Source organism: Liolophura sinensis, chromosome 5 (assembly GCF_032854445.1).
Source record: "Liolophura sinensis isolate JHLJ2023 chromosome 5, CUHK_Ljap_v2, whole genome shotgun sequence".
NCBI lineage: Eukaryota > Metazoa > Mollusca > Polyplacophora > Chitonida > Chitonidae > Liolophura > Liolophura sinensis.
The window spans coordinates 6,800,749-6,814,320 of NC_088299.1; the positions used below are offsets into that span (position 1 = coordinate 6,800,749).

Genomic DNA, 13,572 nt, shown 5'->3' on the forward strand with positions numbered 1-13,572 from the left:
CTGGTTTACTGATAATGACAAGATAAAGTTAACTTTTGTAAGATATCACATGCAAGCTAGTAACCAATCTGGGGACGCACATCCGGGGAAGGGATAGTGGGGACACGGTTAACGTGATACAGTACTAATAGCTCCACAGTACATGGGCGTAAATTAAGTAGGCAGAGTATAAAGTGGACTGTTCACGAAACAACCAGACGCATTCATGGATTTTGTCCAGCTATGGGCGTTCCTCGTGGTCATCTCGACCCTTACCGTCTGGGAAATCCATGCCATATCAAGACGACAGAAAAGGGACGATTTGTTTTTTCGTCGCCTGGAATCTTTATCAATCCGCGTTGAGAACATCGAAGTGGACCTCCGCCGAGAACAGCGTAAAAGCGAAGCCTTACAAGCGGAATTAAACGAACTTAAGAACAGAGTAACTACGATCGAGGAGAAACCGAAAGGTCGTGGAGGGGTCGGAGAATTGCCAGATGCTGCCGTAAAGACACTGTCCGATCTCGCGAGAAAAACGTTCCAGGTCGATCTTGACGTGCTGAAATCGGGCATGATAGCGGAAAAGCAGAGAGCCGTCCAAACAGACAAAGCTGTTGAATTCTGTAAACTGTCTCTCAACAGGCAATCCTCTCGTTTGGACAATATTGACCGAAACGTGAGTGAACTTGACGGTCGTCTGAGTAATCTCAGTACAACCGTCATGGCCGTGAACAAAAGCTGTAGTCAGTGCTCTACGCATGCGTCAGGCAAAGGAAGCGAGACTATATCAGGTAAAACCGTGGGACTGTCTTTTGAAAGTTAATGCAACTTATTCAGAATTGTGATAATCTTGGCAAAGATGAAAATGGGATGTACTTTGTCCAGAGCGAAATTATGAATTGTTTTTAGTCAGTGACACGGTATTTGGTGCTTGCACTCGTTAAAGATGAATTCAGTCCAAAAGATCTGAAGTATTTTATTTCTGATGTTCGTCGTGGCCTATGGGAGCATTTGCGTATTATGTACGAGGATAACCCTGGTTATCTTGTATAGACTTTAAAGCTTTACCGACATTCTTCCGCAACTTAGGGCTTTCACAATGTTTTTAAAAATCGTATCCGGTATAATCAGTTTGTAAGAAATACGTATTTGACACCAGTAAATAATCGAAAGAGACCTTTTTATTCTACTACATATATATAGCTTTTTATGTGATTTGTTTTATAGCATATATATTGTTACATTATACTGGTTTGGGCGATCTCCTTCCAGGAAAATGCCCACTGTTTGAGCGCCTAGTAACAAGCAGGAAAACACTACGCAGCATCGATTTGGGACAACCGGTGTGTGAAAAGCAAAACTTCGTGTATGGTAAGTCGGTCTGTTGTCCGTTGTGAAGCTGGTCAATCATGTACAATATGACGAAAACAGTTTGATAACATATTGATTTTAAACTTTGTGACAGCTAGCTTTGTAGAACGTGGGACAAATTGTGGTGAATTCTTACTATGCGCTGGTGTTATGTAGTCCGGCAAAATAGTAACAGATTTGGACATTGTCTTCAGGTAAGACGGCAAAAACTGTAACAAATTCTTAACCATATATATGGTTGTGTTCATTAAACACTGACTTTTGATAACCCACCAACAACTGTAACAAATTCTTAAGCATATGTATGGTAATTTTCCTTGAACGCTGACTTTTGGTAACCCAGCAAAAACTGTAACAAATTCTTAACCATATCTATGGTTGTTCTCACTGGACACAGATTTCAGGTAACCTAGCAACAGCTGTTGTAACTTCTTGTTTTCCTTGGACATTGACTTTCGGTAATCAAGGAAAAAGTGTAGAAAATCCTTGATTATGTATATGGGTGATCACATAGAGGATATTGCACAGTGAATGTTGAATACCATAAACTTCTAGTGAGAGGTGGAAATGATAACCCACGAGACGCCTTTCACGAGAACAATATTTATGGTATTCAACATTCAGGGGCAATATTCTATTTATTATTTATACCCTGACATTTTCTCTACATGTATATAAATATGTATCAATTTATCTTTTGCATCCGTGAAAAAAAATAAGCAATGTGCGATCTTCCTCGCATTTCTGATTTTATTCATACGCGCTGCAATTTCGTTCACGCCCGCGCTCACAAAACCTTTTTACAGTTTTAAACGTTGTCTGTCAGTAATTATACATTCTACAAAGGTTCCTAATGCTAATGTAATATAGGTACTTACGTAAATTAAGCAGAATTCCTATCTCTTTTTTGGCGAACTATATATTGTATAAAGTAGTTCCGGCAAGGTCATGGGTCAAGATCTCCAGTCGGGTAATAGCAAAATGCTATAACAAAAGTGATATATAACTAGTGGAGATATTGTTTTATCAGTGAAGGAAATACTGGGATTTTGCTGATGTATAAATAATAATATATTGAAAATTCACCATAAGTAACCTAGCAAAAACTAACAATACCTTACCATATATACATAAAGCTGCTTTCGTTGAACACTAACTCAATGTAACCTAACAGAAATTGTAACAAACTCTTGACCGTAAGTATGTTTCTTTTTTGATGGGTTTTTGTTCTTTTTTTTAGTTTTATACTAATACTGATGTTTGTATAACCTAGCTAACAAACTGTTATCTAAATGGTTGCTTTGTTTGAACGTTGGCTTTATGTAGATTGTAGGACAACATGTCATCTTTACATTACGGATACTTACTTACTGATCAGTGGTTTTTGTAATCTCCATTTCCATTTTTTATTCACCATAAACCTTAAATTAAGTACATAATTATACACGAGTAATACATTAGGCGGGAATAAAGCTAACAAGAACTGTAAAGTAGAATGTTAGGTAAAAGAGTATATACATAGATTAATGGTAGTGATATAACATTGTGACATATATATATATACATACATGGTAACAAACAATTCTTCGCAACCAGGAAGCATAAAAGATGTTGGAAACCTTAGGATGAACTTTAGGGAACTTTTTTTTGGTCATTAACCTACAAAAGCAACCAAAATGCGTCTTAATCAAATTGCTCAAGGAGATATAGTTTAAGCCTGGATTTAAAAAGAGATGCGGAATTTATAATACGAGGAGTGGTGGATGGTTTATTCCATTCTCGATGGCAAATTGTTCTTAATGACAAGTACAAGTTCGTTCTGTACATAGGTCTATTATAATCCAATCGAGTTGCTCTAGTCACATAGTGATCGGTAGCAGATTGTTTTAACAGATAAGTTTCGAAGCTATGAGGAATAAGTTCGTGATGATAAAAAAACTTGTGTGCTAAGAGTGATACAGTTAGAATGTTCATCTCTCGCAGTGGCAAGATGGACAGTTGACAGAACAAAGACACCTTTGCACTAATATAATCGATATGGGAAATCCAGTTAAGTTTGGAATTGAAGACCATTCCAAGAAATTTGAATTTATATAATCTTTCTATTCCATTGAGTTTATTTTCTTTTTAGTGAGAGGGGTTATGAGAAGATATTTTGTCTTCGTAATGTTCAGGGATGGGCGGTTACAGCAGAATCAAGTATGAAGTTTTTCAAGTTCAATGGACATAGTATTATAGAGATCATTTATATTATGAGAGGAGTAAATTGTGCTGGTATCATCTGAAAATGAAATAAAATGAAGAGGGTTAGATACATGAGAGATATCGTTGATATAAAGTAAGAACAAGAAAGGTCCTAAAATAGGGCCTTGTGGAACTCCACATTGTACAGATTCAGTTGATTATAAAGTGTCAGAAAAAGATACACAGTTCACAGAAAAGAGTTCTATTATATAAATAACTTCTAAACCATGAGTTAATTATGCCTCTAAAACCATAGTATCCAGGTTTACGCAAAAGAATGGCATGATTTACTGTATCGAATGCCTTTGAAAGGTCGAGAAATGTGACTATACTGTACAGTTTTGTTCTCCTTGGCAGTCGCTAATTTATCATACAATGAACAAGCAGTCAGAGATGTTGAGGGATTTGCTCTGAAGCCATATTGCTTTTTATCAATCATACCATTAGTTTCTGCATGGCTAAATACTACATTTGAAGTTATTTTCTCAAGTATTTTACGGAAACAGGGAAGTACAGATTTCGGTCGGTAGTTTTCCAGTAGGTTAGCCTCTCCTGCTTTGTGTACAGGGGACACTTTAGCATGTTTCATGTAGTCAGGAACTTTGCCTGATACGTAAGTTAAAAATATGTGACAGAGGGGCAGAAATGTGATCGGAGACAAGTTTAACAACTGACATTCGAACTCAAACATTCAAATGTGACTATACTGTACAGTTTGTTCTTTGTTAATGAGATCCGCAGTCGACGTGATTATAGTTATTTTGTCGTCATGAGTTTTCACATAAATTTTACCATCACGTGACCAGGCAAATACAACTTGAGAGTTTTCATTAGCAGATTTTGACAGGGACTGATTTTGTCGAGTGAGGTCCTCGCATATTACACTTTGTTACTTCTAGATAATTTTACAATTACGCTCCGTGGGTTAGACTGAGAGTTGGGACGCAAGGGGCCGAGTCTATGCGCAGTACTTATATCAGTTGTTTTGGTAGTCATCCCCAATTTGTTGTTTAGAAGTTCAACAACTTTCTCAGAACAGTCAGCTAACGTTTCTGTCTTCTCGTCACCCTGAATTCCAGAAATTCGGACGTCTCTTTGTGTGTATTATTCAAAATCATTGAGATGTTTACATACATCATCAAGTACTTTTTTACCCGGTTTAGTTCTTCACAGTCTTTCTCTCGCTCCAGACACAATGCTTTGAAGTCCTCCCTTGAGGCGTCATTTTCTTGTTCGAGGTGGAATATTCTATTTTCTTGCTGGTCAATTTTCTCCGTAAGTGTTTTTATAATACGGCTCTCACTCACCTCAAGTTCTTTTCTCAGCATAACAGCCATCACAACATAATTCAGTTTGTCGACAATGGTGTTAAGATGCTCCTCGGCTGTCATGGTACCTTTATCACCTTTTTCCCAGGAGGTTTACTCATTGTAGCAAGAGAATGGTCATTAGAGCTCCGCGAACAAATAATTCGACATCTAGCTTAAGATTTGGTCTTAGTTTTAGATTTGTTCAGTTCCATTCGCAGTGGAAATAGCTAATGTATGGTAAGTCAGCAGCTGGCCACAAGTTCGGGTTGCATAGGTAGACCGGTTTGACAAGTTAGGGGAAACCGAGTGCATGACCTGTGTCAGCATGGATGGATTACCTCATCTTATCTGCCTCCAGCCGTTGATCAGGATCTGTAGACTATATTTTCAAAATATGAATAAATTTAGCCCACCTTCATAATAGTTTACAGTTGTGTAGATGATTCATTTTTAGTCAGTATCTTCGGATGGAAGGAGCCAGTCTTAGCCATCGTCATGATAGTATAGGTACGGAGCAAATATTTCGTGTCACCATTCGGCCGCCATGTTGTCTCTAGACAAAATGTCATCAATTAATGACCCTAGTGTTGTTTTCTTTGTGTAGTAAGAGACTAAATATAATCCAGTTTCCCTCTTCCTGTGTGTTCTAGTGATTGAAGGAGTGGCGTCTTTTCCAATCGGTCACGGTCCGCCAGCTCGATTATGTGATATATATATATATATATAGGTTGTCTTCATAACCAGCCTTCAAACATTTTGTAATGAAGGTTTTATTTATTTATTTATTTATTTATTATTTTATAATAATCTTTTAAGCGAGTTTTTAAAACATCATTATTACAATTCCGTTCTCTGTTCGTCAGCGTTCTATGTTACTGTACAGAAGATCATGGAGCTACCGAACTCGGAATCTCGGACAGCAGAGATAACAATTGGCACTGGGATTAAAATAGGTATGTAGTGAATAGGTCTACAGTTTTGGCACTGACATGTTTTCATTTAAGACACAGCACCTATTTCTCTGTTATACGAAATTTGCCCTTCTGAATCACATTGCTGTTCGGACTTTGCATTATAAAATAGAATCTGAAAGTACTTTAATTTTTTTTTAACATCTAACGTTAAAGCTTCCCATACGTGTACAACATAAATTTTTAACAGACCTAATTTATTTTTAAGGCAAATATATATTTTATCTTAAAAGAGAGATTCAACAAAAGCCCTAAGAATATCGTGGGTCATGTGTTATTTAGGTGATCGACAGATTCATCGCAATACTCGTGCCGTTGTAAGCTTATCACGTGACTGTCCTTGGCCAGATGTACAGAAAAGCAAGCACTACCTGATTTTTACCGACCAAGCCCTGAAAGCACATGGTCTAAGGTGAGAGAATGTTAGTGAAGTGTAGCACAAGATGGAAAGTGTTTAAATAAATAGCCTTGTACTCGGATATAGTAAGCAGGCTGAAAAAAGATTTCAGTTTTTTATGACAAGACAGAATTTATTAACTTTACTGGGTAGAGGCTGACATTATAATGTCATGCCGTCACAGCTGACAATCAGGAGTGCTTGGCAAAATGAACGAGTGCTAATTATACAGTGTTCGAACACGAAAATTTAAGGAAAACATTGTGGACTCGAGGAAAAAATTCTTAGTAAACGGTGGTAACACAACATTCGGTCATGTGCTTCTGATATACTGGGGCTTTGCACATGAAGTTATAGTCTCAAAGGAATCATTCTCGTAATTTTCAGTAAGTTATATTCTGTTTTGAAGTTCTAGTTAAAAGCATATATAACTGATGGATGCTGTATGAGTTGTAACACACATCTAATGCATATCCGGGGAGCATTTGTATAGACTAAAATGAACATTGGACGCCGCTGAAATATTTAACTGTTGTCTGGAGTGTTTTAGAGTACGCATGTCACCATTTGATCGACATTCGCATTTACTCTGACATCCACTATATCACCAGTGGAGAAGGACGGTCATGCGCAAATTATCGTAACTATTATGTTAAAGTCATGAAGTCTGCAAATGGGCTAACTTTTGAGCTTCTTCTGTTGTTAGAAACCGGACCCCGATGGCTCAAGTGGTAGAGCATCCGATTCAGGGGCGGTAGATCTAGGGTCAATCCTGGGTTGAGTCAAAAGAGGAAGTTGTAGTCTCCTCGCTTGGCGTTCAGCATGAATGGGATAGTGCAACGACTGGTTGACCCGTATCAGTATAATGGCTAGGGTAGGGCGGCTTACCTTCCTTCAGTAAGTCGTCCAGTAAAGCAGCACTGGATAAAAGGGCGGTGGAAATCCGTCCTGCAATAAAGAGGCACATTACACGTATACGTACCCCAAGAAAAAGAACTTCTTGGTCTTCATATGACCGAAAAAGTGTTAAGTATTAAAACCTAAGCACTCACTTATTCACCACTCCATTGTTGGAAAATATTATGTCATGGGTATCAGCGACATATGCAGCTTAGAAACAACGAAAAGCATGTTGTTTTAAGGACAAGATTAAACATATTGAAAAGTTCATTTTCTCCCTCGCTAAAGAGAGAATACAATTATTTTTTTTGTTGGAGTCCTTCGTGGCCATCGCGAAGCAATGACCCAGGAGCTTCTCACCAATGCGGTCGCGGTGAGTTCAAGTCCACCTCATGCTGGCTTCTTCTCCGGTTGTACTTGGGAAAGTCTTTCAGTAACCTGTGGATAGTCGTGGATTTGCCCCGGTCTCTAGCCGGTTTCCTCCAACCATAATGCTGGAATAAGTGAAATGCCCAAAGGCCAAAACACCAATCAAATAAATAAAGCAGTAAGTCTTTGGGAACAAATCAACCATCGGAAGTTATAAGTATCACAAGGACGGTTCAAATCGCGCGCGAATGTTACCGTCCTCATATTGTGAACGAGATGTTCTCATCCGGCTTCCATATTTAACCCAAATTTGTAGTAGGCCTATTTAGAGTACATGCAATGCAAATCCAGCAATGCCAGCCCTGTCCGTATATGTGTGTGCACGACGCAGAAGGTATATGAATAAACGAATGAATGAATGAATTAATTAATTTTGCTGTTATATTGGAGAGAAAACTTACTTAAAATGACGGCGGAGCTATTATATAGTATAGTAAGATCATATATCCAGGAATTTATAGGGTATTAGCTATTATTTATTGTGAACTTTATTTTCTTTCAGGCGAACTTTATCTTTGAAGGACTCGGTTATTTTGAATTTTAACTATGAAGGACCATCCGTCAGCAAGGCTCTTCTGTTTAGGTACACCGAAGGTTTGCTCTATCATTTACGGGAGGGGAATTGGAGGATGTTGTGCAGAGGGCGAAAATGAGCAGCTTGAGATAATGCGCAGTTGTGCAGGGGGCGAAATGAACAGCGTGAGATAATGCGCAGTTGTGCAGGGGGCGGAAATGAACAGCTTCAGATAATGCGCAAATACGTTTATTACACATTGAACTTATGAACAGTGTCTAGCTTTCCCCCTGGCTCTGCCCGGTTTCCTCCCATCATAATGCTGGCCACCATCGTATAAGTAAAACATTCTTGAGTCTAGTCAAATGAATAAATAAATTATTCACGTATTATTTTTTTTTTTGGGGGGGGGGGGGTTATAGCGTTCAATCCAAAAAAAAAAAATTAAAATGTGCCTCAGAATTGTTTACTCTCAAGAAAGTAATCTGACAAATTTAAAATGAAGACTGTTGGGAAAGTGATGCTAGAATGTATTCTGTTATTGCAGCAGATTATCCTGCCACAGCAGATTATTCTCCTAAATATAACACACATATGGCGTGTTAATACTATAGATAATACTACCATACAGTATGGTAATATAGACATTACCATTATATTAGACTATCAAGATATTATGTTGAATTTGACACATTATTATGTTATAATAGGAGAATACCTTCTAGCATCATTCAGACAAGAGTCATTTTGTTAACATTAACAGAATTTGTTTTAGTGTATATTATATATACTCTACATCACATGGCTGAACTGTATGAGTGGATGAGGTTTAACGCTGATTTGTCTGGTGAACTACATACATATAAGCCTCGGTCAGTCACAGTGCACGTCACAAATACACGTATAGATGAAATTTGAACTAATTATTGTTTCATGTTTGAACTGTATAATTTAAATCTATGTATTTTCATTCCGAATGGTTTTGTTTACAAGGTCTCGTGAAATAATGGATTGTTTGTAGAGGTATTTAGAAAACTTCACTCTTCATTTGGATTTTCACGCTTGTTGACATGTTTTTGTTATATTTTAAGGCAAAAACCACACTTAAATGAAATATGTATCTGATGAAAGACTATTAAAAAGTGCCTAAGAAAATCGTTGCATTTAATTTTTTTTTTGTACACTTTGTTTAACTTGGTAAAATGCATTTGAATATTTTATTCTGTGGAGGTTTTTTCTGACAACAATGACGTCACATAACATTTTTGCAACTTAACACACATTAGACTACTACATTTCATCGTTCAATATACATATACATACAGATTTATGGATGTATTCGCCGATTTCACCTTGAAACGAATTATTTCAAGCAAAAAGTGCACATCTGACGTGACCGATACCTTCTGGGCTGCTGGGTCGCAACAGACCACCGTAGAATTTGCTCTTTTAACACAATTTTACTCGATTAGAAAAATTCTACAAAGATAAAGTGAGAACAAAAGTTAATACCATTAAAATAAAGAAAAAGATGTAAGAATTTGTTTTTCTGTAGACTATCCAGATGTAATATCGATAGTCTATTTTGTGTCAGTTAATTATATAAGGTTAATTAAGGTATGAGTGGCCTTGCTGGCGAGATTGCACGCGCTTGATCCGTTCGGCGTGTTTCACTAGTGACTAAGGCATGGATGGCCTTGGTGGCGAGATCGCACGCGCTTGATCCGTTCGGCGTGTTTCACTAGTGACTAAGGCATTCGGCGTGTTTCACTAGTGACTAAGGCATGGATGGCGTTGGTGGCGAGATCGCACGCGCTTGATCCGTTCGACGTGTTTCACTCGTGACTAAGGCATGGATGACCTCGGTGGCGAGATTGCACGCGTTTGATCCGTTCGGCGAGTTTCACTCGTGACTAAGGCATGGGTGGCCCTGTTGGCGAGATTGCACGTGTTTGATCCGTTCGGCGTGTTTCACTCGCGACTAAGGCATGGATGGCCTTGGTGGGTTGTATAGCTCCTGCTCAATTAGTCGGTTTCATTCATATGCTGAAGCCTTTAGTTCAGCTTCGTGCTTTTGCTAATTATCAGCCGTTATTCCTTGCGATATTTAGAATGAGAGATCAAACATGTATGTCATCACGTGTAATTTAGCTTTTCATGGCACGGAAATACATATAGAAGACTACGGTGTGAGAGAGGGAACGGTCTTCCTGTGTGGTAGGTCTTTGCCTCGCTACCTATATGTGGTCGAGACCATCAGCCCGGATGCTATCTTTTTGTACAAATAGGTTGTAACGATATGCAGTCGACTGTACCGGCTCTTCTTGCACAAAAGATACTGGTAATTGATTTATACCAGATTCAGCCAGTGGTCAGAAATGTTTGCAACATATTGTAAAGAGACAGAGAATTTGCAATACCTGAGATTTATTGAAAATGACACATAGGTTCAGATAAATGGGGCATGATACATTTATAAGAGAATAGCCGTACGTGGTATGGTCTGCCAGCAACCTGCGGATAGTCGTGGGTTTCCCCCGGGCTCTGCCCGGTTTCCACCCACCATAATGCTGGCCGTCGTCGTGTAAGTGAAATATTCTTGAGGACGGCGTAAAACACCAATCAAATAAATAAATATAACAGAATAAATGCCTTCACTTGTACATTTATAACAGAATAAGTGCCTTGACTGGTAAATTTATAAAAGAATACGTGACCTAACTGGCTTATAACAGAATAAGTGCCTTGACTAGTATATTTATAAAAGAATTGGTGACCTAACTGGCTTATAACAGAATAAGTGCTTGGACCGATACATTGATAAATGAGTAAGTGCCATGACTGGTGGAATTATAACAGAATCAGTGACTTGACTGGTACATTTATAATAGAATAAAAACCTGGACTGGTACATTTATAACAGAATAAGAACCCGGACTGGTACATTTATAACAGAACAAGTGCCTTCACTGGTACATTTATAAAAGAATGAGTGACTTGACTGGTACATTTATAACAGTATAACTGCCTTGCCTGGTATATTTATAACAGTATAAGTGTATTGACATGTGCAATTATAACAGAATTAGTGCCAGGACTGGTACATTTATAACAAAATAAGAGCCTGGATTTGTACATTTATAACAGAAATAGCGCGTGGACTGGTACATTTATAACACAATATGTGACTTGACTGGTACATTTACAACAGAATAAGTGCCTTGACAGGTGCAATTATAACAGAAAAAGCGACTTGACTGTTACGTTTACAACAGAATAAGAGCCTGGACTGGTGCATTTATAACAGAATTAGTGCCTTGACTGGTAAAGTCGTGCCATGCCATCCTTACAAAATACAAGAACAAAAAACGTGACTTAAGCAGGCGTGAAATCAAACCCGGCCTTGGACAGAATTTATAAAGTCTAACACTTTCACAGTTTCTGGACCTTGATGACAATAAGTGGTCAAGGTCACTTGTGTGGCCATTTGCACAGTCGGACGTTCGTTGTAGGCCAAATAAATATCACTCTGGTGTGCAAAATTAAAATTCCCCATTGGGTATATATTGAGAACCAAGACTTTTGCAGATGTGGTATGCATATATGTGACCTACTTTACCGCCAGTTTCCTGCGCAAATAAAACTGAGTATCGTAGGATAAGCGAGAAAGTCTTGAGTATGGCGCTAAACAACGATCAGTCAATAAATCTAATCCACAAATGCTGCCGGTTTTGTATTGTGGTCATTCATTACACACTATGGCTGCATGATTAAGCTACCAGTTAGAAATTTTCTTTCAGGAACTAATTAGATGCAAATCTTACATTGACACATCTGTTGATCAGCGTTATCCAGTCCTAGCCACTGTGTGGTCAAGGATTACGGCCATTGGTCAAGACTAGTGTCGGACTGGTCAGCTGCTCAGTGTCCAGCACGATCATCATTGACGTTAGAACTGAGTACGACGATTAGAAATTCCTAGTCACGACTGTCATACAGCATGTCAAATTTAATCAACCCAGTCCGATCCGTCTGTGAGATCAGATTACGATTTTGCCACGGACAAGATCAGAGTACATCGGTAATTATTGGTTGGTCCAGCATCGTTTGGACTTGCGTTACTGTGGGGATGGAATATGTCTCCAACCTGGCGAATACATGTGCAAATAATTAAAACATCGTGTCTATCACGTGACTGGCACATGTCTTGATCATATGCAGCTCTCAGCGCAAACTAACACACAATGTTTTTCAATTTCACTTGTATAAATGTACTTGAGTACATGGAATGGGTTGACCTCATATTCGCAAAAATCAAACCCTACCAAGCATTGTCCTGTACGATAAGTAGATTGGTGGATTTGACCTGATGGCATCCCGGATCTTTTCCTAAGTGTCGGTTTTGGTGTTGCGAAGAGCGCTAATCCATACTCCACGCGCCCCTCTCTCCTCGTGATAGGCAGAAGGACAAAAGTGATGAGGCTAAGACTATAGTGGCCTACTTGCTAAGTATACTTGCGTCGCACAGGCTGCAAAGGTCAAGCTTGTCTAGTGGTGGCAGTGATGTAAAGCGAACGTGCGCTGTAAGGTGTATGGCGAAAAACAGGCCAGATCTGTTAAGTTTAATGGGGTTTCTGGCGATCTTAGCCCACAAATTGACAATATGAAGAGTGCAAACATTAGAAATGTTGCTTAGTCAGTTAATGCTTTTTATCACAAATACATGCTTAAATGATCCAGTAAGTACAACCGACGCCTATAAATCGAAGAGTTTGAGCTCAGTGCTGAACTGAGTCAAGAACAAGACGTTTAAATTAGCCAGTAAAGCCAAGAGTTCAAGCTCAATGCTGATCTGAGTGAAGATAAAGTTGTTTGAATTAGCCTACAATTTGAAAAGTTTGAGCTCAATGCTGAAATGAGTCAAGAACAAGGCGTTTAAATTAGCCTGTAAAGCCAAGAGTTCAAGCTCAATGCTGATCTCAGTGAAGAAAAAGTTGTTTGAATTAGCCTACAATTTGAAGAGTTTGAGCTCAATGCTGATCTGAGTGAAGAAAAAGTTGTTTGAATTAGCCTACAATTTAAAAAGCTTGAGCTCAATGCTGAACTGAGTCAAGAACAAGACCTTTAAATTAGCCTGTAAAGCCAAGAGTTCAAGCTCAATGCTGATCTGAGTGAAAAGAAAGTTGTTTGAATTAGCCTACAATTTGAAAAGTTTGAGCTCAATGCTGAACTGAGTCAAGAACAAGACGTTTAAATTAGCCTGTAAAGCCAAGAGTTCAAGCTCAATGCTGATCTGAGTGAAGAAAAAGTTGTTTGAATTAGCCTACAATTTGAAAAGTTTGAGCTCAATGCTGAACTGAGTCAAGAACAAGACGTTTAAATTAGCCAGTAAAGCCAAGAGTTTGAGCTCAATGCTGATCTGAGTGAAGATAAAGTTGTTTGAATTAGCCTACAATT

At 38.5% G+C, this 13,572-nt stretch overlaps 1 protein-coding gene across 1 annotated transcript; it reads left to right on the forward strand.

The window, feature by feature from the left end:
• Positions 1 to 8,521, forward strand: LOC135465857 (uncharacterized). Its single transcript, XM_064743220.1, has 5 exons — positions 1 to 770; positions 1,252 to 1,350; positions 5,768 to 5,857; positions 6,158 to 6,287; positions 8,104 to 8,521. The coding sequence occupies exons 1-5, from the start codon at positions 206 to 208 to the stop codon at positions 8,252 to 8,254; spliced, it is 1,035 nt and encodes a 344-aa protein (XP_064599290.1). The 5' UTR covers positions 1 to 205; the 3' UTR covers positions 8,255 to 8,521.
• Positions 8,522 to 13,572: the final 5,051 nt, after the last annotated feature.

What these genes read in the sequence shown, in the direction of transcription:
- LOC135465857 (XM_064743220.1), top strand. Translation starts at nt 206, where the DNA reads ATGGATTTTGTCCAGCTATGGGCGTTCCTCGTGGTCATCTCGACCCTT. An exon ending in AGGAAGCGAGACTATATCAG is followed by an intron (nt 771 to 1,251) that starts GTAAAACCGTGG and finishes ATCTCCTTCCAG; the next exon opens with GAAAATGCCCACTGTTTGAG. An exon ending in CTGAAAGCACATGGTCTAAG is followed by an intron (nt 6,288 to 8,103) that starts GTGAGAGAATGT and finishes ATTTTCTTTCAG; the next exon opens with GCGAACTTTATCTTTGAAGG.